Here is a 26,549-nt window from a genome sequence, read left to right on the forward strand (position 1 = left end):
AATTCAGACGAAATTTCCAGCGTTTAAAAAACCAAATCATCAAATGAATCAATAAAGTTATTGGTTCATTGTTAATAAAAATGAAGAAAAGGGTGTGGTGTTATCATAACAATAATAAGGGTTGTTAATTATGACAAAGTCAAATTTGAAACAAGTTCTCAAATCAAGATTTGAGAACACCTCAAACCCAAAAAAAGCACAAAAGTGACAGAGGGAATCTTAAGACAGCAGGTGGGTGCCTAGTTTGTAACAATCCACCATTACAAAAGCTCTTTCTCTGTACTGTCACTCAAAACTGCCCATAACTGTTGCTACCAAACAAAGCCATTTTCTTTTCACAGCAATGATATTTCAAACTCAAACCCCAGATCTCCACATCTTCAAATACTCTTCCTTTTCACACCCACCTCCCTTTTCCCAATGAATCTTACACAGCATGTGAAAAAGCTTTGATCTTTTGCTACCTCCTCTGTTTTTCATAATTTCATCCTTTTCCCAAATTTCAGCTTCTTTACAATGGAACTCATGAATCTTTCTTCACCACCCACCTTTTCTTTGTGAGAGTTGGTGAAAAAGAAGGGAGAGAATTGGGATTTTTCGTCTTTGCTTCTGTGGGGAAAAACATCAAGCATGTTGTGCGCGTGTTCCGGGGAGCAATTCAAGCTCGAAGAGGCGATCCCGCAGTCTCCTGAATCGCTGGCTACAAGGGATTTCTCCGCCAGTGGAATCTCTTCAAGGACTGGAAACGGCGATTGGGAATCCAAGCTCGAAGATGCTCAGGTCGATGAAGCGGAATCCACGTTGAAGGAGGCGCTTTCTCTGAATTACGAGGTATTTTCATCGTTTCTCTTGTGACATTGCTTCGTGTCTGAGTGAAGGAGTGATGAAAAATTGGTGGATTTTAGGAAGCGAGAGCTTTGCTGGGAAGACTTGAGTACCAAAGAGGCAATTTTGATGCTGCCCTTCAAGTTTTTCAAGGGATTGATATCAGGCTGCTGTCGCCTAGAATGTCCAAGGCCATTTCGGAGAGGACTCGGCCACGGAAATCGCGGTCGTCTCGAGGGAGGAATGTGCTCACTGGTGTGATGTCGCTGCATTCAGTGAGCTTACTTCTTGAAGCAATGCTGCTCAAGGCCAATTCTCTGGCGGAGCTGGGACGTGTTAAAGGTTTTCATCACTTCTCATTTGATGTCTAAGTTGAGCTTTTTTCGGGTTTCATTTGTCAACTATCGTTTATCTGCAGTTGTGAGCTCGATCAATATCATTAGCTGTTTGATGTGGTGTCAATGAAACTCTTGTAAAGTTGTATTGATTTGTGTAGGATTCGTGATGACTAAACGGATTCCTGACTTCTTGGTGATCGATAATCGTTTATCTGCAGTTGTGGACTCCATTAAAATCGCTAACTTAGCTTGCCATTTGATGTGGTGTAAGATTGTTGATGAGTAGAGAGATTCTTGACTTCTCTTTGATCATAATTGTTTTAGATTGGCATTTGATGTTGCGTCATTGAAACTCTTGTAAAGACGAATTGATTTGTGTGATTCTTGATGTAAAAATAGATTCTTGACATTTCTTTGATCAATAATCGTTTACGTGCAGTTGTGAACTCGATTAAAATCACTAGCTTAGCTTGGGATTTGATGTGGTGTCACTGAAACTCTTGCGAAAATGAATTGATTTGTATAAGATTCTTGATGTGTAAAGAAATTCTCGAGATCAATAATAGATTATCTGCTGTCATGAATTTGATCATAATCATAAGGTTAGTTTGTGTGTAAGATTCTTGACGAGTAGAGACATTCTTGGCTTCTAATAGGCTCGTTTCTTGTTGCGAATGCAGAAGCCGCGAGCGAGTGCAAGATTATCTTGGACACGGTCGAATCAGCTCTTCCTTGTGGCACATATAGCGAGATAAACGGAGATAGTAAACTGCTGGAGATGTTTCACAGGGCGCTCGAACTGCTTCCCAAGCTATGGCTGCAAGCAGGATCCATTGACGAGGCGATTGCTTCATACCGGAGGGCGCTGCTGAGGCCGTGGAATTTAGATCCTCAGAGGCTGGCGAAAGTGCAGAAGGACCTAGCAGCCACATTGCTGTACGGAGGTGTCGAGGCAAGCATTCCTCCTGAGTCTAAACCTATTGGAGCCACGTTCCCCGAGAGTAGCATGGAAGAGTCGATTCTCCTGTTGTTTATACTGATGCAGAAGGTTGTATACGGTGAAATCGAATGGGATCCTGAAATTATGGATCATTTAACCTTTGCACTCACAATGTGTGGAGAGTTCGAGCCTTTGGCAGATCACGTTGAGCAAGTTCTGCCGGGGATATACAATCGGGCCGAGAGGTGGTATTTTCTCGCACTCTGCTACAGCGCTGCAGGCCAGAATTCGACGGCTCTGAATCTTTTAAAGAAAGTGTCCGGATTGTCGGAGAGTAATCACAAGCCTCATTTAGCGTCATTTTTGCTCGGAGCAAAGGTATGCTCTCAAGATCCGGCCGAGTCTCTGGAAGGGGTGAAGTTTGCGCGCAGAGTAATTGATGCCTCGATAAACCACAACGAGCACATGCTCGGCCAAGCTCATAAGTTTCTCGGCGTCTGCTATGGGAATGCTGCGATGATATCCACGTCCGATTCTGAAAGAGTCGTTCTACATAGAGACTCGGTTAACTCTTTCAGCCATATATTACGCGCTGGGATTGAAGATCCGGAGATCAGCTTCCAACTCGGGTTGGAAAACGCTGTACAGAGAAACTTAGCTTCGGCTTTCAACCAAGCCATGGTGTACTCAAAGACGAGCTCTGGCAGCTCTGCAAGAGGCTGGAAGCTTTTGGCGCGCGTTGCATCAGCTGAGCAGAGGTTGGTGGATGCAGAAGCCATCATTGATCTTGCATTGGATGAAACAGAAAGCATCGAACAGCTCGAGCTTCTTAGGTTGAAAGCCCTCGTTCAGATCACTCAAGAGCAACCGAAGCAGGCTATTGAAACCTATAGGATCTTGCTAGCTCTGATTCGGGGACAAGGCGAAAATCTAGAGAAAAGCGCGAATAAGGTTTGCACACTTTCAAACGTTGCATTGCTGCACGAACATTTCCTGTGGATAACGATGTCTTGATTGTTGGCGTTGTTTCTTGGCAGGTGGAAGCTGAGACGAGTATCGAGTTAGATGCATGGTTAGATTTGGCTCGACTTTATTCGAGTCACGAGCTATGGTTGGATGCGGACATCTGCATTAGGAAGGCAAAGGCAACTAATTTTTACTCTGCTCGAACCTGGCACGAAACAGGTCAATAAACCTTTCCGTGCCTCCATTTATTATTTGCGGGCGAATATCGTATTCTAACCCGACCTTTAGGGTCGTCTTAAAGGTTAGATTAGAATACGATATTTGCCCTATTCCCGATCGTTTCATGCAATTTTGTGCTTACTTCACTTGGACGCTAGCAGGAAGACTTTTTGAAGCCAAACAACAATACCAAGACGCGATTGCAGCGTTCGCGGTGTCTTTATCGATTGTTCCGGATTACGTCCCGAGTATAATCTCGACCGCCGGGATACTGATGAAGATGAGCAGCCGGTCGCTCCACATAGCAAAAAGCTTCCTGATGAGCGCGTTACGCTTGGAGCCCACTAGCCACGAGGCATGGTCGAATCTCGGACTCGCCTACAAGATGGAAGGATCGGTGCAGCAAGCAGCAGACGCGTTCCAAGCTGCGCACGAGCTCGAGCTCTCTGCCCCTGTCCAAGGCTTTTTATGACAGCAAAAACATTCTTTCGTTCCAGTAAACTGAATGCTGATATTTTGGTCATAAAAGAAGCAATTCTTTCATTACCTTAAATTGATTACTAATTTTTTTATTTTTTATAATTTAAGATTCCGAAAAGTGGTGTGTACTTGACGACCTCGAAAATTGCTTAATCACCACGATAGGAGTCACTCTTATTATAGACATGAATTTTAAGAAAGGTAAAGAATAGTGGATTGGAATAGTTAGTGGAATATGAGACTCACTTTTTTATATTGGTTTTATAATAAAATGTGAATGAACTGAGTTAGTGGAATGTGAGACCTTACTTATCATTTAAAATAAAAATGAAGTGTGACTTTTATTATAGGATAAACCAAAATGACAAAGTGTGACTCTTATTGTGGGACAGAGACATTAGCATTTTTTTTGCCTATATAGTAGCACTAACTACTTTTGGTGCACGGTAAAAGAAAGAGTACATCTAACCTCTTTAACTACAAAAATATTTAACTTTTTTATATCCAAAACTACTGAACAAATAACATTTAACTAGATCCATATGTGATTAAGGCTTATTTAGCATAATTTTAGCCAACTACTTTGTTGTATGGTAAAAAAAGATGTTTTGTAGTGCTAATGATAAACTACTTAACAAACAACATATAACTTCAATCTATCTAATTTATGTTCTACTCATAAAATTGGAGACTTGGGCGATGAGAAATAACTCATTTTGACTAATAAGCTGAAAAGAGTTTGTTTTGACCAAAAAAATGAGTTTACACAAAAAGATGTGGAACGAGTATCCAACGCTCTCTATGTAGTGTTTGCGATTGTCAAGGTCCACGTGGGTAACATGAACTGACCGGACTTGGATCCGGCGTCTGACATGGACCGATCGGAGGCTGATTTTGCTTTGCGAAACCTGTAATACCCCGACTTTTCCTATCATTTTCAATTGATTTGAAAGAACGTCAGTTGTGTAGCCAAACTTTTTTTTAAGTCCATGTTCTTTCACATTTTACTGGATCAAGTATTTGAAATCCGAGTGAAGAAAAAATTCCATTTTATTTTCTTAAGCATCTTGATCTCCGATTTTATTAGAAGTGAAACAACATCTTTTCTCCTAGTATAAGGCAAATGAATTTAATACACATTGTTGTTAAAACCGTAGCCCAACAATTCCAAAGAAGAATTAAAATGCCGGATTGGAGATCCGTCTTCTACCCCTAGTCGTCATCAACAGAATTTTCTATCCATAAAAAATGGGGTCGTGACAGAACCAGTCGACCCCGCCTTCACATTTTTTCCAATACCGCTCAAACCGACAAAGTGTGATTGCTATTCTCTTTGATTTTCCAAAGATGATAAATTGTCGAGGAAAGAGATTGGCCTCCTAGTGGTAATTCGTGTGGCGTCTCCTCCTCCTCCTCCATGATATCTGTAAAGTTGAGAATGAATGAGATTTGGGAATGGGATAGTAAAAATGTGATGCTCGTGAATGATGTATCTATATATCACATATTTTCATTAAATATGGTAGTCTTTGTCCAGTCCATATTTTTACATAAAATAGTATGTATGCATGACGAGATGCAATGTGACAATTAATCTATCATGCATCAAAATATCAAATTGAATAGTCATACATATAGAAGTACTCGCACTATTTTTCTTTATATATTTCTTTATATAGATGGTATCTATACATATATAAAAACGAATTTAGAGATGTTTTGTATAACTATTTAATGCCAAGGATGTAAATGCAATAAACAAAAATTATTAAATTGGTTAATTGATTACAAATTACAATCATAATCATGTACTATATAATTGGACGGTTATGGTGATGGGAATTTATGATGAAATTATTTCTCTAAGAATGCAGTAGCCGTTAAAAAATTTCCTTCATCGTTCCTTGGAATTTTAAAAATGTTAGGCGGTTATGGTCAATTAGAAGTAACGTAAATAATAATTATGACATGCCTATAAATATGTCTGATTTGCTATTTTCTTATTCACAACTTCATTAGCTTCTTCTGTTACATTATTGGATTTTTCTCCAACAAGAAAAAAAAATTTCAATACGGAATTCGCATTCCTTAATGAGCTGCGGAATAACAATACTGCATCGGCCATCAAAGTGAGGTGTGTATGTGTTTTTGAGATGAAGGTGAAATGAAACTATCAATTTTAAATCATATTTTGAGGATCATTCTTTGTTTGAGTGATGTTAGTTCATATTTAAACTTTTTCTTGTTGTTAATTTGTTTTAATTCATTCTGTTTTATAGTTCTTTTTTTTTTCAATAAAGAAGTCATAGAATCTCACTGTCTATAATATTTTGAAGCTAATGTTTTGCACATTCGTCGTCACTTTCATAGTTTTGGTACAAAAAAAACGAACCCAAAGCCAATGATATGACAAAAGGAAGCAAAGAAGACGAAGAACATAAAATATAACATTGTTCTTGCACACATGCATAAATCAACAATTTGGAGATTAAATAGACCGGGGGAGACAATGGGGTAGAAATAAGTAGGGGAGAGAAGTTGCGGCGCTTCGATGGTGCGTGTTTGGTTGAGTTTGTGCTTTACTATTTTTTTTCTTTATTTTGCTATTCCTCTTATTATATTATTAATGTTGTTTACTTAAGTTTTTTCCTAACTTAGGAACTATTGTTTTAGTATTCTAATGTTAAGTTTTATTAATATTTGTGTGTGTGTTTTTTTATTTGTTTGTAGTTTATCTTTTATCTTTTTAGTGTAATATCATTGTCCTCCGAATATTTTTTAATTGTATATTAAATATTTTATATCAATTTGAACTCGATAGTTTTTAGTATTCAAGCGAGTATGTTGTTAAGGATGATATTTTCTTAATTGTAAAGACCTATATAAGTGTTTGAGAAAATCCAATAATGCAACAGGAGAAAGAAGTTTTGAATAAGAAGATAGCAAAAAATATAGAAAGTATTTATGTGCTGTGTAATATTTTTCGTGTTGGTTTCATTTTAAACTTATTTAATTTTATATTTATAATTATTTTACTTATGTTACTATATAGTAGTACATTTTTAAATTTTATAATCTTATGTGATAATGTTGTTTCTTATTTTATTTAGTTTAGTAGTGTATTCACAATGCCAAATTAATAGTGCGGGGTTAACACTAATAAAATATACTATAAAATTTGAATTTTGGTATCTTTATTACAAATATATGAACATTTATCAATACTATCATTATATAATAAAATTATTCTTCTCATTTTTTTACACAAATTATACTAAATTCATAATTTTGTACTCCAAATTATTCTTAATTTTTTTACACAAATTACACAATGGGAGTATATCACAACCTTATTTAACAAATTAATTATATTTATCAAATGTAGTAATATTGTAGTATATGTTTATTAGTATTAAATATCATTGAAACTATTTTAAAATCTTATTATATGTATGAGGTTATTTGTTGTAGTATATCTTATCATTATTACTACATTTATAATTTTATATCTATATAACAATATTATTTCTTAATTCAAATTTGAAGAAAATAAAATAAGCCGTGCATAGCACGGGCGTGATACTAGTGTTAACTAAAAAGTAAGATTAATTATAGTATTTGAGTGTGAGTGTGGTACCGAATCGGGCAAGATCGGGGATGCAATCGCCGGTGAAGATATCGCCGTTGATTAATAGAGGGTGAGAAATGAAGAGAGAAATACGGTGAGAAAAGAGTACGTGTGTCATGAGTTGATTGGAGATTTTAAAAAAAATCTACTACTCCTAATTTACTGATTGAAAAGTGGTACGTGGGATAAGAGAGAAGGATAGAAACGGGTAGGTAGTGAATTTAATTTAATTTAATTTTGCATGGATCTTCTTTTGGACCGATGAATTTTGCATGGCACTTCTTTTGAACAGATGAATTTTGTTGTTCTTCCATCAAACTATTTTTTATTTTTTATTTATGTATTAATCATAATTAACGAATAAACTTACTGTATTAATAAAAGGCAATAAAATTTAGAAAAATTGTTATTTCTTAGAAAAAGACGAAAACATATTATATATAAATAAATAAAACAAAAACTCAATTCATAAACTAGCTTTAAAGAGCAATATGATGTTTTGTCCCCTTCCTTATTTATTTAATTAATTAACACTACAAGCAAGCAACAACCCGACCCCGAGCCATCGCTCAAAAAAAACCACACCACCCGCTCGACCAAGAACAAGACACCAACAATAGAAAAGCAGATATGCCATACAGAAAAAGAAAGAAAGAAAAAAACACCAAAATCACAAAAGAGCACACCTCAAATGCCTCCTTCCACAAATCAAAACCCCACCGAACCCTCAAGAAGTATCAAACCTCTACATCATACATACTCCCTCCGTCCTAGAAAGTTTGTCACATTTTTCAATTTCCGTCCATCCTACAAAATTTGTCACATTTCACGTTTTAACAGTTTTGGTAATGGACCTCATATTTCACTAACTCATTTTCACTAGTGGGTAAAAACAAATGATAAACATATGCGCATCGCTATTTTCCTCCAGACACCCCAAAGATGATTTTTTTTTTCACCATCTAACATTACAATTTTCGTTTTCTAATTCCACTATTAATATTATCATACCTTCCTGATTTGAGAATAGCCCTTATTATAGAATGATTTTGAGAATGGATTGAATATTCATATCTTCAAAATTAGTTATTCTAAAAACCTAAATTGCTCTAGTCCCTATAATTTCAATCTTTCACAACTGCGCAATTTATTTTATTAAGCGATTCAAACACGATTCAGTTGGTAATAGGTCAAGGGTTCGAGTCGCTAGGGTATAATGGTGATCTTTCAAAAAACATACTCCTATCATTCAAGAAAAGTGAGAATTATCATATTATATAACAATAACAAAAGTTACAGAGCAATAACTTGACATAATACAACGAGAAATTATTCGGTTTATCCACACTTCCTATACAGAGACTTACAATTTTAAGAATAAAAAGATGCCTACTCCACATTCATAGATGGATTAACTTTGCCAAACTTCATAAATCTGCAGGAGAGAAAATTACATAATCAAGTCGCGCTTCAGCATCTTCACCATGCGGCCTTACGAGCACATAAGAAGTCGAGAGGAGTTTATACAGTCGTAATAATGGGCAAAGTCGAAAACATTGTGCAAACAATTTGTATACTCACTTAGTACAGTTGAAGGTCTATCAATGAAGTGTAACCTCATCCCATTTGCCACTGCAGTTATAGTAAGAAACGAAAATAAGCAAGTTGAAGCATCGTAAATCAGAATAATGCCCATCAAGTAGAGAATCTGCAACTTGGACCATTACCTTAAGAACTGGTTCGCCTTTGTTAGTGTTTGCGTTTTGTTTTGCAGCAGCCGCTATCTGCGCTTTTGCAGCTCTTCCTGCTGCGGATTGCTCAAATTGCTCTTGCCTACAATCGGGGTCATAAAGGCATATTACACAATGTTTGAACATAATGCCATAGGTATTAATGATTCTAACAGTCAATTTTTTCAACGACTCAACGTGAACATAATGACACAATATTTTTCGGAAGCTGTCAGGCGAGCTGGTTATTTATTCAAGAAGCAAGTGGCATCATAAAATTCTCAACGACTGAAAATGGTCATATTTTACATATTTTTGCTTGCTTCATGACCGTGCTGTCCCTACTATAACACAACTTCTCAGACAGAAGCCCAGAGAAAACGGAACTAAAATAGTTAACATTTCCAAGAACTGTTCTAAATTACTTATTGTAATTAACATCTGAATTTGACGTTTTCAGACTAAAATATACTATTCCTAACGGACGAGTCTGTACCATATATCCACCCTGAATATATTACGCTAGAACATCACTACCTCGAAAACACCGTTTCACAATCTCCTAAGGTAAAACCTAAGGTATCCTAATTGGCAGACTCGACAACTGAAAGTCCATACATTCTTTATTATGTCAGCCAGCCAAGAGGCCGGCTTATTCACTAGTTTCCTTGATGGTCCCTTCATCTACAATCTACTCTCTCCAAAAGAGAGAATACATGGAATTTTCACTTGAAACATATCCCCCTTTACTAGAGATGAACGTTGGTGGGCTAAATAACCAAAAGGCACCTAAGTTTCTGCATTACGGTTCTGGTTATCCCTTTTGGTTTCTGTAGAGAGTGACATTGTGTCAAACATATCAACTGTGTCTTTTGACAAAATTCTTACGGATCTTAAGGCCATTCAGCAATAATCATAGACACCATTGTTTTACGAGATATACTCCCTTTGAGTGAGACAATCATTAACACATACATCTATGCTCCTCGTTAGGCTTGTGATTCATGGACATATATTACTTTGCTCAAAGATTTATCAAGAAAAAAAAGATCAAATACGTTAAAAAACTGTTTGTATAGATCAGCAAGGGATAAAAACACATTTTCATTATGAGTTTAATCAATGATGAAGTCATTTCAGTAGCATTATTAGAAGGATAATAACCCTAAGCATAGTAAGCATTATGAGTTCCAATTGAGCAGTCACAGTTTCTGTTCATCACTACAGTGACTACACACATTTCAACTAGTAGGAGAGGCCCTCGCAACGACACACAAGATTTCAAAGACGCTATCTATTCGATATGCTCATTGATCCACAATACGAACCAATGAACAGGCACCACATTTAAGTGTTTTTTTCGACTAGTTTCTATTCCGTGACCTTCCTAGTCTTCTCTATTTCCCTTTAATCATCTTTCCATATATCAAGAAAACATTTATCAAGAAAAAAAGATCAAATTAATACGTTAAGAAAACTGTTTGCATAAATCAGCAAGAGAAAAAGGACAACATTTCCAATAATGAGTTTAATCATTGATGAAGTCTTTGCAGTGGCATCATTAGAAGGATAACAACACCAAAAGTAATAAGCATTACGAGTTCCAATCGAGCATTCCCATTTTCTGCTTATCAATACAGACATTTCATTTCTACCAGCAGGAGTGCCCCTCAGCAACGGCACACAAGATTTCAAATTCAATATCTATTCGAAACACTCATCAATCCGTGACAAATATCAACGAAAATAACCATAGAAAAGTGTTTTTTCGACTCGTTTCCATTCCGGAACCTTCCTAATCTTCTCTATTTCCCTTTCAAAACACCTCACACACAGCTCATACTAAAACTAGCTCATCAATTCAAAGAAGCATATGAAACTTGTAGTACAAAAATTGAACAAAAAGCTTCATACATCAGGTTAAATAATATTACCAATAACAGCGATCAAAACAATCAAATGCATAAAAGGGAATTCAGAAAAAAAAAACGAAATCAATCAAGCCCAACTAAATTACTAATCCAAAATCAAACCTTGTCTAAAAAAGCAATCTTGATCAACTACGGCTGAATAATAATTTCTCAATTCATGCGATCACAGTCCGAGATAAGTAAAAATTGCTCCAATCAAGAGCTAAAGGCCCTAATTCGACAAAAAATGCATAGAAATTAAAAGGAAAGGGAGAAAACCTTTTCTGGGCAGCTTCGGCGGCTTTGGCGCGGGCTTCTTCGGAGGCCAAACGATCCTCTTCGCGTCGACGCTGCTTGCTTCCGCCATCGAAACAAGCGAAGCAACCCATATCACGATTCTCCTCTATCTATCTGTTATTGATTTGATTGAGTTTATGGATATATGTGAAGTCAAATTAATTTCTGTTACGAGATTAGTATTTATGTTCTAGATTCGGACATATTCCTCACGCTAAAAATATTATGGTATTTTAATTACTAGTATAAAATTTGCTTAAATTGGAGTCATCAAGATTTGAAAGTGAATATTAAACGACTTTGTTTCATTATCAAAAAAAGATTTATTTTAATAAAACTATGTTTAAATAGAACTTTCTAATTGTATCTCATTTTCGTACCTTATAAAACTGTCCAATTTTTAAATAAAGTTTTTAAATTAGTATTTTCTTATTAAATTAATTCTATTATCTTTTTTTAAAGATATTATTAAAATTTTATTTTGAAAAATTTACCTTTCTAATTACTTGAAGATGCTCTGAAAGAAGTTAAAAAAAACTAAGTCAACGCAATGTAAAACACCATTTAATTTAAAATCAGACAACTAACTTCACAAAATAAATTAATTAGTCCTTCAATTAATTAAAAAAAATTCTTGATCCATCAGATGATTTAGTAATAAAGTGGATATTTCAGATTCTAACTCCAATTACTGAGTATTTGAGACATGTATAAAGAAATAACACGAGGATATATTGTTCAAAGACCAAAAGTTTATTCTTTGTCTCATCTACCAATAAAACAGCCTATTTATTTCCTTAGATTTCATACCTTTCCTCCTCTCTAAGCAAAAATGTTATACACTAGTTATAGGGTTTTTGTGCAATATTTCGAAATACTAATGTAAACTTAATTAGAAAGATTGTGATGGAAAAGTGGGATGACCTTAACAAATACTATGTTTTATTATAACTATACTTTATGTAGCCATTCAACCACCCATTTTATAATTCCATAGTTGTTACTTAGTAGTAATAAAAAAACTTTCACTTGTACTCCTACTACAAAATTAAATATTGAAAGCAAGATTAGTTGGCTAATAACAACTCAATATACATGAACTTTCACTCTCATCTGATCACAAATACACGCCAAAGTCTCTCCTCAACCACTACCAAAATTGGGTTTTAAATGTATTCATTTTTAAAAATTAAATTTAGGGTTTAGGATAGGTGAAAATTCATAAAATATAAAAAATGATTATAGTATTATTAATTAAAAGTAAATAAATAGGTGAAAGGTAAAAAGTAGGATAGAGGGTTGGTATTGGTTATGGCAATGGAGCAATTTATAGAGTCGCGTAAATAGATTTGTTAACAATTATACCCTACTCTACATTAATTGACTTTAATTATCTCTTACTAATTTATAATCTATCTTCACCAATTTTTTCAATTTTGCTACCCTGGTCACATTTTATGGCGTAGTTGTTTGAATGTCTTATTTTGTCAATTGAGTTCAATATTTATAAATTCAACTGTTAATGATTGTATTTTCATTTTCTTAAATTTTAACGGTCAACTCAAGTTTGACCCAATAAGTAAATTAAATTATTACATCTAATTTTGTTTTAAATTGCACCCTCCCTCAATATTTCCATTTTTTTTTCAATATGTTTGATCAACCTTATAAATAAATTTAATTAATTTTTCAAAAATTAATAAATTAGTTTAAAATAAATTCAGAAAAAACAAAAGGTAACGAATATAACATGTTGGATCAAAACCGTACAACTATCATATATGTAGAATAAAAAATAGATTATAATTAACCTAACAATTTTCGTTTCCCAAATAAAATTCTTTTATAGGTAATATCCAATAATATTCCATATTTACAAACTTACACCAGAGTAAAACAAGCGAAAATTCGTATCAAACCATGGAAGAAATAAAAAACTGAAATGTGAAATAGATCTTAGAACCAATGAGAAAAAAGAACCAGTCAATTATATAGAATTGGATAAAATCAACATATTTGGTTACTTGTGTTTCACACCAAAACAATGTTAAGGAAAATGTAACGTAATTTCAAGATGGTTTCCTTAGACTAGTAGAGCAGGTACTCAATTGGACGTGTCACGTCCTGTTTCAATTAGTATCTATTTTCATCAACTATGTGCATCTTGTTTAAGATACTCAAATTTCCTTCTTAGTGTAAGGACCATTTCAGATAAATTAAATTGCAATTATGAAGCTACTACATCTAAATTTTTTTGATACAATATTTCCGTTCGATCAATAATCAAACTCGCCCGATTAATTGAACTACGAACTAATAATTTCACTGAAAACATTGCACATTATTCGTGCATCTAAGAGCATCCACAATGGATGCCCGATCGCCCGAGAACGGGCTCGGGCATCGTCGGGCGCGACCGATCTTTCGGTCGTGCCCGATCCATCAGGCACCTGATCGGGCTTCCATTGCGACTCTCGATCCCGGAAAAAAATTATAAAAAAATCAATTTCTAATTATAAAAACTGATTTTTAATTCTAAAAAATCAATTTTTAAATTAAAAAAAATCATTTTTTAACTTGAAATAAAAAAACAATAATTTCACAATGATCCATACTAAAAGACGGATCCTTGAATTAGTGAAAGAATATATTTTATAGAATATAATTCTTTACACTAAATGAGCAAGTTTTGCATTGCTTGAGTAAATCTTTTATAGATAGGTTTTCAACTCCAACTTTCATTGTAACTTTGATGTGGGATAAATGGTAGTTTTATAGATAGGTTTTCAATTCCAAGAGAGTTTTTTGTTACTTTATGTAAAAATTTTTTTGATTTCAATACACAATGTATGTTTAGCCTAATGGTAAATATATCTTGGAAAATTATAGAGGTTGTTGTTCAAGCCCCAAACTCAACATATTATTTTTATTTTGACCTTTATTACACTTTTCTCATTTTATTCGATTAATGTATGTGTTTTATTTAAATTTATTGTGTTCTGTAATAGTGTATTTATATTTTACTATTTTTTATTTGATTAAAATTAAATATAAAATGTATAAATTCTTTTTTTAAAATTAAGTAATGCATGCTTTTCATTTAATTTAGTATTTAATTTTTCAATTTATAATATGTGAAAATATAAAAAAACAATAACATTAAAATTAAATAAAAAATGAATAATTCTTAGGACTCACCCTAGGGCGCAACCATTGCAGAAAGAAGGGGTATGCTGATGTGGCAACCACTAGGGCATCCATGCTCTAAGAGCATTAGCAATGGCGCCCGTCCGGCGGAATTTCGACCGGCGTGCCGGAAGTCCGCGCGGGACGTCAGCCATTGTGCAAGGGAGGCACGAATATGGACACCGGAGTTCCGCGGCGTTCCGCGGATATCCGTCGCGACGTCTGTGCGGACGCCCGCCATTGCGTTGACTCCCACAGACGTCCGCGCGGACGTCCCGATTATTGCATTAATTTCTTTTTTTAAATTGTGTTGTCCTTGGGGATGTCCGCCACTGTGCAGTGGGATATCCGTATGACGTGACATCCGCAGTGGGATGTCTGTAAAACATGGCAGGAGGTGTTTTTGGGATGTCCGCCGGGACATCGCACCACTGCTAATGCTCTAACATTATATCCCCACGCAATAAATAACACCATATCACTTAAATTAAGGGCCCCTGGCCCATGTTTTCAAACATGGCGCTAATTCCTCAGTCAAAACATTCATAAATAATTAAATACAATAAGCAAGAAAATAGAAGCTTCCATGATATCTCAGATTATCCCATAGAAAAACTACCATTTCTTTGACTAATTCGCCCACGTCTCCCCACATATATATAATATATCCCCTACTCATACCCCTCAGTTTTTGCTGCGAATTCAATCAAATCATCCAAAAAAAAATCAAAAATTAGGGAATTTTTTTTAACAGATGTTCATTTGCGGAAGTGGAAGTTTCAGCAATCAAGATGAAGGCGGCGATCACGAAGCCTACGCCAGCCCCTGCCCCACGCCGAAGCGCTCACGGCGGAGCACCAGCTTCTGCAGAATTTTGGGGAGAGACAGCGGCAGCAAAAATCCCTACGCCGACAGAGGCCTCGAAAAATTCTACGCGCTCCTAGCAGATCTCGACGATAAGAAGCAGAAGATCTACATGCAGAGAGGATCCGAAGAGATCTCCTTCGTTCGATTTGTCTACACCGGCGATTCCGACGTCGTTAAACCGATCGTCGTCAAGCTCAAGGAGAAGAATCTGCCTAAATCGGCGAAGAATTTCACCGACCAGAGCAGTTTCAACAGCGCGGCGACGCCGATTGAGGCAAAGAGCGAGAAATCGACGAGGAAGAAGAGATCGCTGAGGTGCAAGGGGAGTTTGAAAATTGAGGATCTGAAACAACCTCATTTCTATTTCCCGGTGATGGTGTTTCTGATTCTGGTGTTTCTCGCGATCTACGGCCGGTCGTTTGCGATCCTGTGCACGTCGATCGGGTGGTATCTGGCTCCGACGATCGCTGGAGGGAGCGGCGCGGCGGCGGTTTCTAGTGAGAGGAAACCGAAGAGGAAGAAGGAGTATGTCAGGGGAAAGAGTGAGAAGATAGCGGTTGTGAATAGTGTAGGTCCTTCCTCGCCGAAAAGCGTGATCAATGGACTCAATTGAGTTCAACTTCGGCAGCAGCAGTAGAACATCATGAATTTGGTGAAGATTTTGATCTTTTTATTTTTTTTGTTTTCAATTTTGTTAAAAGTCCATCGGATTATGTAAATAGTTTATTTTAATTTTCTTTTTTCAGAAAATTATGAAGTTAGGTGATCATCAATCGGAAATGTAACATATATGGTGTATATTATGATCGTACTTTCATACGAGTATCAATAAGACGACGACACCGGCTGATTTGGTAGGGGCCGGAGGGGCAGCTGACTCCCGGCGATTAGGTTGATCAGAAAATGTTGCAACCATTCTCCAATTTGAGTGAAAAACTAACATAAACGGCAAGTCGTGCAAATGCATGCCAAATCGGCATTGATTTCATGTGTCAAAATTATGTTTTGGATTTCTCTCCTAAATTATTAAGTATATTATTGGAGAAGGTTGTTATTGTGCAAAAACTCAAGAGATTTTAATTTTGTTTTTGCGGTTCATAGTGGATGTTTCTCGAATATGATTCGAAGTAGTGACAAGTTCTTTTCCATATCAAAGCTTCTTCTATCAATTAGTCGGTGATTATGTGAAATCGACAAATGGAAGAAAGATATCCAATTATAATCTTAGTCGAACATGGTAAATTAATGCATTAGTCAAATAATTTCGATGTTATTCGTTGATTTGATGAAATAGTCCAACTTATAAATATATTTTCAATATGTCCAATCAACCTATGTATATAGGCAATAATCAGAATACCTAATTTACTCGTAGAGTTGGTTTATTTATTTAATTTGGAACGCCTACACCTGAAGATTTTTAGCAACCTATATTTCGTTTAAAAGCTCTTAATATTTCTTATAGTTAAAATATGTTAATTTATAATATTTTTTCTAATTGTTTTCTTAATAATTATGGCGTCATTGATCCCTCTTGCAGTCTATATTTCTAGAAGAGTGCTATGATGTCACCAATGCCAAAACGGTCAAATATGGCCCATATTTTTTAGTTAGATAATGCAAATCAAGATAATCATAAATCAAGATAAATCACAAAAATATAACAATTCTACTAAGTTTGGAACCCTATTTTCGTTTATTACTACTACCATATATGGCGGCTGGATATTAAATAATTAGGTGGAGTGACTTGCAAGCTACCAACTGCTACCGGTTCTTTTTTTTTTCAATTTTTTTGGTTAAGCAAAAGAAAAATATCGTTAGTACTAATAATTTAGTAAAGTAGATGAAATAAATTTTTATTGAAAAAAAAAGTCCTGAAATCGTGTAACGAGAGCACATGATCCATTTGTAACGTGCAGCATTTATTTTATTTTTAATTAATTTTCCTAAAAGTAGTAGTACTAGTTTATGAAAATGGATGAGGGAGAGAATGACGAAATTCTGGTATATCTTGTTAGTTGTACCACGTTAATCAAGAACATAGGCAACGACTTTGACTACATAAATTTTTTTTCAGTTTTTATAATAAGCAGTAGTGATATTTGAACATAGGGTATTTTTTATCTAACTAAATTATTAAATCACAACATAGGGTATTTTTTATCTCACTAAATAATTAAATCACTCATTTAAATTAATTGTAACTCCATTTTTCATCGCTCCTGTTTGGAGTACTAAATTACAAGTCGAATAATGATATATAAATTTGAGTTTGTTTTGTTTATTTTATTGATTCTCACTTTAAAAGCTTAAGGATACCAAGATCATTTAATCAGGTTTGGATCATATAAACTTAAAATATAGGTCTTTTTAGAGAACTACACGAGTTATATATGTATAAATAATAATATTATTACAACATCAGCATGTGTTTTAGACTTTTCAGCCATTTATCTTTGCTATATTATGTCGGGGATGCATCGAAGCTTTTCAATGTGTTGTTGTTATTGTCATTTTCTTATCCTTTTTTTTTGTTTTTTCTCTAATTGAATGTGATTGTTCTATTATGAACTCTCGTTGTTTATGTTGATCTTTGCTGACTCTGAGTTCATTCATGGGATTTTGTTCTTTTATATTCATGGGGTATTTTTCTTGAGTCCCTATTTTTCAAAATATTATAATTTCCAAGTATTGTCTAGATGACTATAACTTACTTCCTCCGTCCCACAAGAATATGCACTCTTTCCTTTTCAGTCCATCTCACAAGAATATGCACTTTCCAATTTTGGAAACTCTTTTGACTCTAGTGAGGTGGGACTCATTCTCTACTAACAATACTTTAATTATTATTTTTTTCTCTATCTCTCTCTTACTTTTCCAATTTTGCATTAAAACCCGTGCCGAACCCAAATTGTATATTTTTAGGGGACGGAGGGAGTACTATATATCCAATTTATATTACTATATTTCACTGCCTAACTAAAATTAATCACTGACCAGATGCTTTTATTATAACGGCGTGCTTACAAAAGCAAATATTTAATTAATTCGTCTATAGATTTAGGCTCGACTTAAATTATGTTGATCGATATACCAAACTTTTTCGGTATATATGCTCCACTATGGATCGTGTGTTATTTTTCGATCAAAGAAAATGCTGGAGGGCAATCCCAGATTACTTCAAATACAAAGGTCCTAAGAATGCTTGAGGGCAAGCCCAGGTTACTTTAAATACAAAGGTAGAATGATAGATTGCTGTTATACAATATTACCCAACTAAAAATAAAATAAAATACCAAAAAGGTACATTGCACTTCTGACGAATCAACAAAACAGAACAAGAGATAAATAAGGCTACGACAAGATAACATTGATCTACATAAAATGACCGGATAGTAATAAAATTAAAAAACAGAAAGCAGAGTACAAACCAGTGAGATTACGAGAAAATGACGTCCCGCCAAGCTGAATCTCCTCCTGGAAGACACTGTCAAACCGGTGTTTTCTACAATATTCTCTAACTTACTTTATTTTTTTACTATTTTAATTATTTATCAACATTTTTTCAAAACAAGTGCAAAAAATGTGTCTATCTTAGCTGGACAGAGGGAGAGAGTACTAGTAATATTTAAATATGAACATAAGAAATTATTAATGTGTGTGGAAATTTTAGTAGTACTATTTTTTGTTCCTACTCTCCTATCATTTAACTTGTGCAATAATTGTAGATACATCCCAAAGAATTTAATCCCAGCCATGTGATAAAGCCAAAATGGCTCATTTATCCACGTGGTGCAAGAATTTTCATGCTTCACATATGAAATAGAAATAGAAATAGAAATTTACATGAAGTAAAATTACACATGAAAATTAAAAAAAGTCTTCATCAAGGTATCTAGAAGTAGAATAATATAATTGAAAATCAAGGTAATCTAGAAGAGGACTTGATAGTGCGGTTTGTTCACGACATTGTGATAAATTGTTTTTTTATAAAGTCGTGTGATCTACTACTCTCTCTCTAGTGGAATTTGTTATATTTCTATGATTTGTAAGATCTTTCTAATCCCAAAATTTAAGGGCACAACTCTCTAATTAATTCGATATTCGAGTTCCAATAATGTTTAAAAACATGCGTATTACAAAATGCAAATAAAAAAAATCAAAATTCAATTATCTCCAAAAACAAATTAAATGTTTATTATGCGTATTACCTTTACATGTGACTCCTAGCTATTGTTCTTGGCTCCAATATTTGAAAGTTAGAGCAAAAATAGCCATTAATTAGATGTGTAAATAATTGTGAATAAAGACCCTTTTTTTTATCTTTCTTTCTACTCTAGATATCAAAGGAAGTCTTCTATTTAAGTTAAATGTTTCAAGACTAACTTTTAATTAGAATCTTTCGAGAATATCAAAAATAGATCGCTCATGTTTCTTCTAATCTTGATATCAAATAATCTTTTGATGAAGTCTAATCTATTTATTGAGAAGCCCATTAGCCCTACCTTTTTCGAGTTACAAATGCTCTCTCAGCCTTAATTTGATTCTCTAGTTGGGTAATTAAATAACTTTTTAATTTAACAAATTAAGATTAAAGTCAAATGTGATAAATTACTAATAGCTTGAGTATATTTTTCGGAATCCTCATCCATTACATGATAAGTTTCATGGTAAATTTTTATGGCATTTCCACTAGCAAATTGACGATTCATTAGTGAAAAATATATAGAAAGTAAGATTATAATATAATTTTGAAAATATGAGTACTGTTTGAATATTATTGATAGTATGTTTGTAGGAAAAGTCGACACAACTTGAGTTGTTTAGGAGGTAAACAAAAAAATAGGTGAATTCTAGATTAGAATAAAAGGTTTTATTTATGAATATTATTAAAAGAATACTAATGTGATAATTTAAAAAATAAATAAAACAAAATAAATATGATATAAATAGGCATTCCGAGAATCGAAATCGGGACCTCTCGCACCCAAAACGAGAATCATACCACAAGACCAAATGCCCTTGTGATAAACTTTCCTATCTTTTTCATATTATTTTATGTGAGAAGACATCTAATGATTGTTGTCGCTATTATATGCTTTGAAAATAAGATTTTGTAATGGACACATCAAATATAAGTGAAATTGAAGCAACCATACCTTATTCTTTAGCCTTATATTGAGTGGAGTTTCTTTTTTTTCAATCAATTCACATATTCCAATTCGATGACAATCATAAATCTGGACTTAGAATTGTATATAAAGCATTTTAATGAGTCTTTTGTTTTCAGACGATCTGATACAATTTTTGTGATATTTAAATTGATCAAATTTTGAAAATAAGTTTTCTAACTCGCTTTCATATATTAGCTAGCTGTTCGAATTTTTTTTATTATACTTTTGCATGAATTTGAATCTATATCAATAAATGGACCACCAAGAAATTTTAGTCGAAATTCATTTTATTCGTCGATCTAGCTTTACTATTATATTTGAATTATTGATCATTTATTATTATATTTGAATTATTGTTCATACTTTCATCTCCAGATGTAGCACTATTATTTTGTAAGGGAAAGTTCAAGAATCTCTTCTTTATAGTATGTTGCTTTATTGCCCCTTTATCAATTAATGAAATTTAATTGGTACAAATAAGTATGGCATGTGCGATGTATTATTATGTTCATATCTAAGTCTCAATGATTTAGCACACTTTTATCTGATTTAGAATTAAGTAATCATGAATCTTTATGGGGGTGCAAACCAATTCTGTCTGGCAAAATAATAAGCATCAATCACTTTCATTTTTTTTTTGAATTTTTGAATTCATATCAACGAATTAAAAGTGGTCCTCCACCTTCACTCATGTTGCATGATCCATTTATGTGACAACATTTATTATGTATAACTGAGTAGATATTTGTAATGAATATTAAATAAATTAAATTAAGAATTTGAAAACTTAATTGTTAGCTGATTCATGAATATCAGTTAGCAACATAAAACATGTAAGTTGTTGACTTTTAATTTCACAAAATTTATCTAATATTCATGAACCAACGAATTGATACTGTATTGATAATTTATATGTTTATGAAGTCAATATTAATGAATTAGCAAACTAATAAGTTATCATTTTAAATTAATTCTTAATTAGAGTACTAACTTTTAACACCTACCAATCTTTATGACAACATTTCTCATATATAATTAACTAAAATTGTAATAATAAAATATTTTTGGTTGGACATGAAATCTGATAGTAACTTTTAACACATAGCAATCTTAGTTATGCACCATTTGTCCATTTGTCATTAATTATCAAAATTATTGCCCTCTAACTAATAAATTAGCCATTCGAAGTACTGTGATCAAAGAATAAATGAAAATTTACTAGTATTAATCATTTTTAAAAATAAAAACAACTTAGCTTTCTACCAAGAAACTGAATATACTATTACAGTATATAATAATATTAGACTCTAACATAGTGGATCGGTCAAGAAATGTCAATAAGAGACATCCGTGCTCTTGCTAACGAGCATGGATGTAGGCCCGGACCCACTTTTTCTGCCTGCTCTTAGGCAAGAGCACAACACCCACATCCGTTCTCTTCCGCAAGGACGAGCACAAGGGTCCCACGATTCTATTATTCAATTTAAATAAAAATATTTCCACAATATTAAAATTCATTAAAAATACCCAAAATAATATTACTAATTACTAAAAAATTAAAAATTACATAATTAAAATCCTAAAATAAAAAAATTTCATAATTAAAGTCTTAAAAATTAAAAATTACATAATTAAATTCATAAGTGGCCGAATTTCGTCCAAATGGATGATGAATGTGTGTATTTATAGATGAGTTTGGGATTAAATTTTTTTAAAAAACATTTAAAAAAAATGGTAATAAAACGGCTATATTTTTTAGAATCCGAAAATATATTTTTTTAATTTTTGGTATTATTTTCGATTTTTTTTAAAAAAAGAAAAAAAGAAAATGTCAACGGCCAATAGAAATTCGCTACGTTGTCCTGCTCGCTGGCACGGACGTGCTTTTAGCTAAGAGCACGTCCGTGCCAGCGACAATAACGCAGCGGCGGATAGGCGTGTCCTTGCCAGCGGCAAGGACGGACGGACAACGTAATACAACAGTTGCGGATGCTCTAACCAATCAATTGTTGGCTGTTGCCTGCTACCAAGAATGTGACTTCAATTATATTTGAAGTAACAATAATGCGATTTAATGTGTGCCTTGAAAGAAACTAACCTCTAACGCCATGATTCTAATTTCTTGAACCAACCAATATAGATATATAAATAATTATCATTCATCTGAAAATAAAAGTCTCATTTTATTATTTAACTGTATAAATCTTATTTCATTCTTGCTATCACTCATAAATAAATTTCATATTCCATTAATTTATCATACTCATATTTCATTATAAATAGTATAATAGTAGTATATAAAAATGAGACCATTTAACTAAAATGTTAATTCACATTCATAAAAGGCATGCCTAAAAAAAGCAAGACTCATATTATTAGACGTGGAACTATAACGCCATGTTATCCATGTAATACTATATTTGGAAAATTCATGATTTTCTTAAAGATAATTAATTATAGTTCTTCATCTGAACCTATAATGACTCGACTCATTAATTAACTTATTAAATGGAAGAAAATGGCCCTATTTATTCACCATTTGGAAAATTCAGGATTATCAACTGCCATTTCCCTCAAGTTTATTATTGGTTTTCCCTTTTGGGGCCAACATGCTATAAAAAAAATGCACTAAGACCTTCATTAGAAATGTTATGGACAATCAAATACTATCACTTTCATTTAATTATCTTTTTACTTATATATAACAATGTTGTTGATCGCCATTCTTCTGCATTGGACAATTCATAATACAGACAAAGAAAATCAGACCATCTCCAGTAGTGGATTTACCAAAACAACTTATTTTCTTCAAAATATTTCCATTAAATTAAAAAATGGAAAGCAAATGCCTCCAAAATTAGTGAAGTGGCTCCAAGACAGAAAAAAATAGAGAAGAGGATTTAAATAAAAAAGAAAAAAAATGGTAGGTAAATATCTTTATAATGGGACCATATAAAAAATTCTTCCAACCTTGAAACCCACTCATATTATTATTCATTCATCACAAAAATCCCTTTATCTCCTCACATTCACTCACATCTTCCCTACTCTTCAAACCAAACACACACACACAATCTCTTCCCATTGGTATTGTAGAAGCCATGGCATTTGCAGGCACTACCCAGAAATGCATGGCTTGTGAGAAGACTGTATATCTTGTAGACAAGCTCACTGCAGACAACAGAATCTTCCACAAGGCTTGCTTTAGATGCCACCACTGCAAAGGCACTCTCAAGGTTACACTTTTTTTTACTTCATTTTTTCATGTTTATCTTTCATTTATGTGTGTGTAAGAGAGATATACTTATGAGTTTTGGATTACTTGATTGAATCTGGAAATACTATTTGCTTATGTGCTTAAGCCCTAGAGCTCACAATTTGGAGGCTTCACAATTTTGTATTTCAAGATCCCATTTTTATTATTATGTAGATTCTGAATCATGTAGCTGAATCATCATTAATGAGTTTTTCTATATTGGGTCGATCTATTTCGATTTTCTTGATTCTGAATGAGTGTAATAGCTGGAAAGAACTTGACTTTAGCAAGAAATCTTGGATCTTGTCTTGGAATTAAGGCCTAATTAACTTCAAATCCTCAGTTTTTTCTTCAAGATTTGCTTAACCCACTTTTTCTTGGATCTTGTCTTGGAATTAAGGCCTAATTAACTTCAAGATCTTGTCTTGGAATTAAGGCCTAATTTTAAGCCAAATAAAACAAGACTTTGCTAATGGAGGAATGTAGTGATGCTGGGATTTAACCCGAACGACGGTTAACTGCTGGTTCAGAGCCGTGGTTGGGTGGTTAAACCGTAACTATGCTATTGGTTCAGTTGTGCCGGTTACGGTTCAGGAATAAAAGGAACCGGAATCGCTGGTTAACCGCCTAAATTATTTAAAAGTTTGCTAATTTTAGATCTTAGGAGACTTTAGACAGTTAGGTTTGACTGATGGAGAAGCATTTAAGTTACATCTTCTGGAACCGGAACCAGTGGTTCATGATTTGAACTGGAATAGGATAATTCGTTCACTGGCCGGTTACAGTTGAACGGTTCACATTTCTGCCGAACAGGAACCATCGGTTTTGGTACCGTGAGAACATAAGGGGGAAATAACAATGAGTATGTGTTGTTGATTGCAGCTAGGGAACTACAACTCTTTTGAGGGAGTTCTCTACTGCAGGCCTCATTTTGATCAGCTCTTCAAGAGAACTGGCAGCCTCGACAAAAGCTTTGAAGGTATCATCGATTCAGCTAAGGAAAACATTGTAACAACCTCAAAAAATCATGTTTTGTAGGATAAGAACACTCACATTGTGCTCATGATTCTATCTCCTCAGGCACACCTAAAGTTGTGAAGCCGGAAAAGCCTTCGGATTTTGAGGTAAGCAAACTCTTGTGTCTGAAACAGATTTTTGCTTGTTTTGTTTCATGGTTTTTGGTTAAGTAATCAAGATTGAGTGTTGGTGTAGAAACCAAATGCTGCAAAAGTTTCAAGCATGTTTGCTGGGACAAGGGATAAATGCTTGGCCTGCAAGAACACCGTCTACCCCACTGAGAAGGTACGTTGAAAGCGGTGTGTTAAGATATTCTGTTGTAGATCGAAAATGTGAAGTAAAAATATATCAACTTAAATACCTATCAAGTCAATTATTCTTTCACCAATTGATTTCGGAAGGAAACTTCACTAGCCTTCTGTTAGTCAATGAATGAAATCATACCTAACCCGTAAAGTTATAACATGGTATCTTGAGCTGAAGTACCGTGGAAGTGATGAGGCATGGGTGATCCTGATCAGATATTAACAAATACGAAGGGATGTGTGGGTCGGGGGTGAAGGGGCATGGGTGATCCTATTGACGGGGCGTGAGTGTTCATGTTGATGAGGCATGGATGATATGAGTACGAATGAATGTGGCATTGGAAGGTAAAAGGGGCATGAGTGATACCATTGACAGAGGGGCCATGGATGATCTGGTTTGGATATAAACAAATATGAAGGATTAACATGTGAGGAAGCGTGTAAAGAGTGTCACATTTTAACAAGAGAACAACTAAAATAACCAGCGAGTCGTTTAATTGGTTTCCCCATCTCGTATCATGTATGCTTCAACAAACGAGACAATACTTGGCCCCCTCTATGTTACTAGCACATAGGATTCAAACTCATGACATTTAGACGAACTTACTTTGAGGGGCTCGTCTCATCACATGTAACCTCATACCATGATGTCATGCAGGTGTCGGTGAATGGGACGTCCTACCACAAGAGTTGCTTCAAGTGCACCCACGGGGGTTGCACGATTAGCCCCTCGAACTACATAGCTCACGAGGGGCGGCTCTACTGCAAGCACCACCACATCCAACTCATCAAAGAGAAGGGCAACTTGAGCCAGTTGGAAGGTGAGAACAAGAACACAAGTGGTGTAGTGTAGCTCCAGATCATGATTCATCTCATATTATAGTGTTTGAATTGAGACCACATTGATTTTATATGTGTTTGTGTGTCTTGTGTTTTTGGTTGTTTTTTGAGAATGAAATGGAGATTGGGAAAGCAGTGGGAACTTTGAGAGTGAGGCCTTTTGTGTGTATGATGGATGTTGGAAATAAGATTTCTACATAAGTAAGGCTTATATATTTTGTAATTTTTAATTGAAATAGTGTTTTTTCAAATTTACTACTATTATTTATTCTAGATCTGGTTCTGATGCATGTTTCTTCCAATAAACTACTTGTATTTCATGTAATAACCAAAGTTTAAAAATGTTGGAACATTGTAATAACCAAGGTAGTAGAGTTGTACATATTTATTATTGGTTGTACTAAGGTAGTTGATCATATCCTATTTTGGTAAAATCTTTATCTTCTCTCTATTTAAACCTTTAACACATCAATTTCTTAAATCTCGTGCCAAAAGCAATATCTCAACTACCTTGGGACGGATAGAGATATAAATGATACTAATATGTTTCTTAGGGCATGGAAATCTA

At 34.2% G+C, this 26,549-nt stretch overlaps 4 protein-coding genes across 4 annotated transcripts; 3 read left to right on the top strand and 1 right to left on the bottom strand.

Moving 5' to 3' along the window:
- Nucleotides 1–157: 157 nt before the first annotated feature.
- Nucleotides 158–3,841, top strand: LOC121763801 (protein NPGR1-like). Its single transcript, XM_042159885.1, has 5 exons — nucleotides 158–831; nucleotides 906–1,167; nucleotides 1,844–3,054; nucleotides 3,141–3,288; nucleotides 3,450–3,841. Exons 1-5 carry the CDS (start codon nucleotides 631–633, stop codon nucleotides 3,758–3,760), a joined length of 2,133 nt encoding a protein of 710 aa, XP_042015819.1. The 5' UTR covers nucleotides 158–630; the 3' UTR covers nucleotides 3,761–3,841.
- A 4,803-nt stretch (nucleotides 3,842–8,644) lies between these two features.
- LOC121763522 lies at nucleotides 8,645–11,511 on the bottom strand. The gene is made up of 3 exons (XM_042159551.1): nucleotides 11,316–11,511; nucleotides 9,124–9,229; nucleotides 8,645–9,028 (listed from the first exon to the last, which is right to left on the bottom strand). The coding sequence occupies exons 1-3, from the start codon at nucleotides 11,423–11,425 to the stop codon at nucleotides 9,014–9,016; spliced, it is 231 nt and encodes a 76-aa protein (XP_042015485.1). The 5' UTR covers nucleotides 11,426–11,511; the 3' UTR covers nucleotides 8,645–9,013.
- Nucleotides 11,512–15,220: 3,709 nt separating this feature from the next.
- On the top strand, nucleotides 15,221–16,223 carry LOC121763971. Its single transcript, XM_042160063.1, has 2 exons — nucleotides 15,221–16,038; nucleotides 16,133–16,223. Exon 1 carries the CDS (start codon nucleotides 15,274–15,276, stop codon nucleotides 15,997–15,999), a length of 726 nt encoding a protein of 241 aa, XP_042015997.1. The 5' UTR covers nucleotides 15,221–15,273; the 3' UTR covers nucleotides 16,000–16,038; nucleotides 16,133–16,223.
- A 7,322-nt stretch (nucleotides 16,224–23,545) lies between these two features.
- LOC121766098 (LIM domain-containing protein WLIM1-like) lies at nucleotides 23,546–26,254 on the top strand. The gene is made up of 5 exons (XM_042162440.1): nucleotides 23,546–23,799; nucleotides 24,702–24,798; nucleotides 24,900–24,943; nucleotides 25,032–25,121; nucleotides 25,800–26,254. The coding sequence occupies exons 1-5, from the start codon at nucleotides 23,665–23,667 to the stop codon at nucleotides 25,992–25,994; spliced, it is 561 nt and encodes a 186-aa protein (XP_042018374.1). The 5' UTR covers nucleotides 23,546–23,664; the 3' UTR covers nucleotides 25,995–26,254.
- Nucleotides 26,255–26,549: the final 295 nt, after the last annotated feature.

Source organism: Salvia splendens, chromosome 14 (assembly GCF_004379255.2).
Source record: "Salvia splendens isolate huo1 chromosome 14, SspV2, whole genome shotgun sequence".
Lineage (NCBI taxonomy): Eukaryota > Viridiplantae > Streptophyta > Magnoliopsida > Lamiales > Lamiaceae > Salvia > Salvia splendens.

Excerpts from the sequence above, each read along its gene's own strand:
- LOC121766098 (XM_042162440.1), top strand. The coding sequence starts at position 23,665 with ATGGCATTTGCAGGCACTACCCAGAAATGCATGGCTTGTGAGAAGACT. Across the intron at positions 23,800-24,701 it reads ACTGCAAAGGCACTCTCAAG|CTAGGGAACTACAACTCTTT; the intron begins GTTACACTTTTT and ends TGTTGATTGCAG. Across the intron at positions 25,122-25,799 it reads CCGTCTACCCCACTGAGAAG|GTGTCGGTGAATGGGACGTC; the intron begins GTACGTTGAAAG and ends GATGTCATGCAG.
- LOC121763522 (XM_042159551.1), bottom strand. The coding sequence starts at position 11,425 with ATGGGTTGCTTCGCTTGTTTCGATGGCGGAAGCAAGCAGCGTCGACGC. Across the intron at positions 9,230-11,315 it reads GCCGAAGCTGCCCAGAAAAG|GCAAGAGCAATTTGAGCAAT; the intron begins GTTTTCTCCCTT and ends CCCCGATTGTAG.
- LOC121763971 (XM_042160063.1), top strand. The coding sequence starts at position 15,274 with ATGTTCATTTGCGGAAGTGGAAGTTTCAGCAATCAAGATGAAGGCGGC.
- LOC121763801 (XM_042159885.1), top strand. The coding sequence starts at position 631 with ATGTTGTGCGCGTGTTCCGGGGAGCAATTCAAGCTCGAAGAGGCGATC. Across the intron at positions 832-905 it reads CGCTTTCTCTGAATTACGAG|GAAGCGAGAGCTTTGCTGGG; the intron begins GTATTTTCATCG and ends GGTGGATTTTAG. Across the intron at positions 3,289-3,449 it reads TCGAACCTGGCACGAAACAG|GAAGACTTTTTGAAGCCAAA; the intron begins GTCAATAAACCT and ends GGACGCTAGCAG.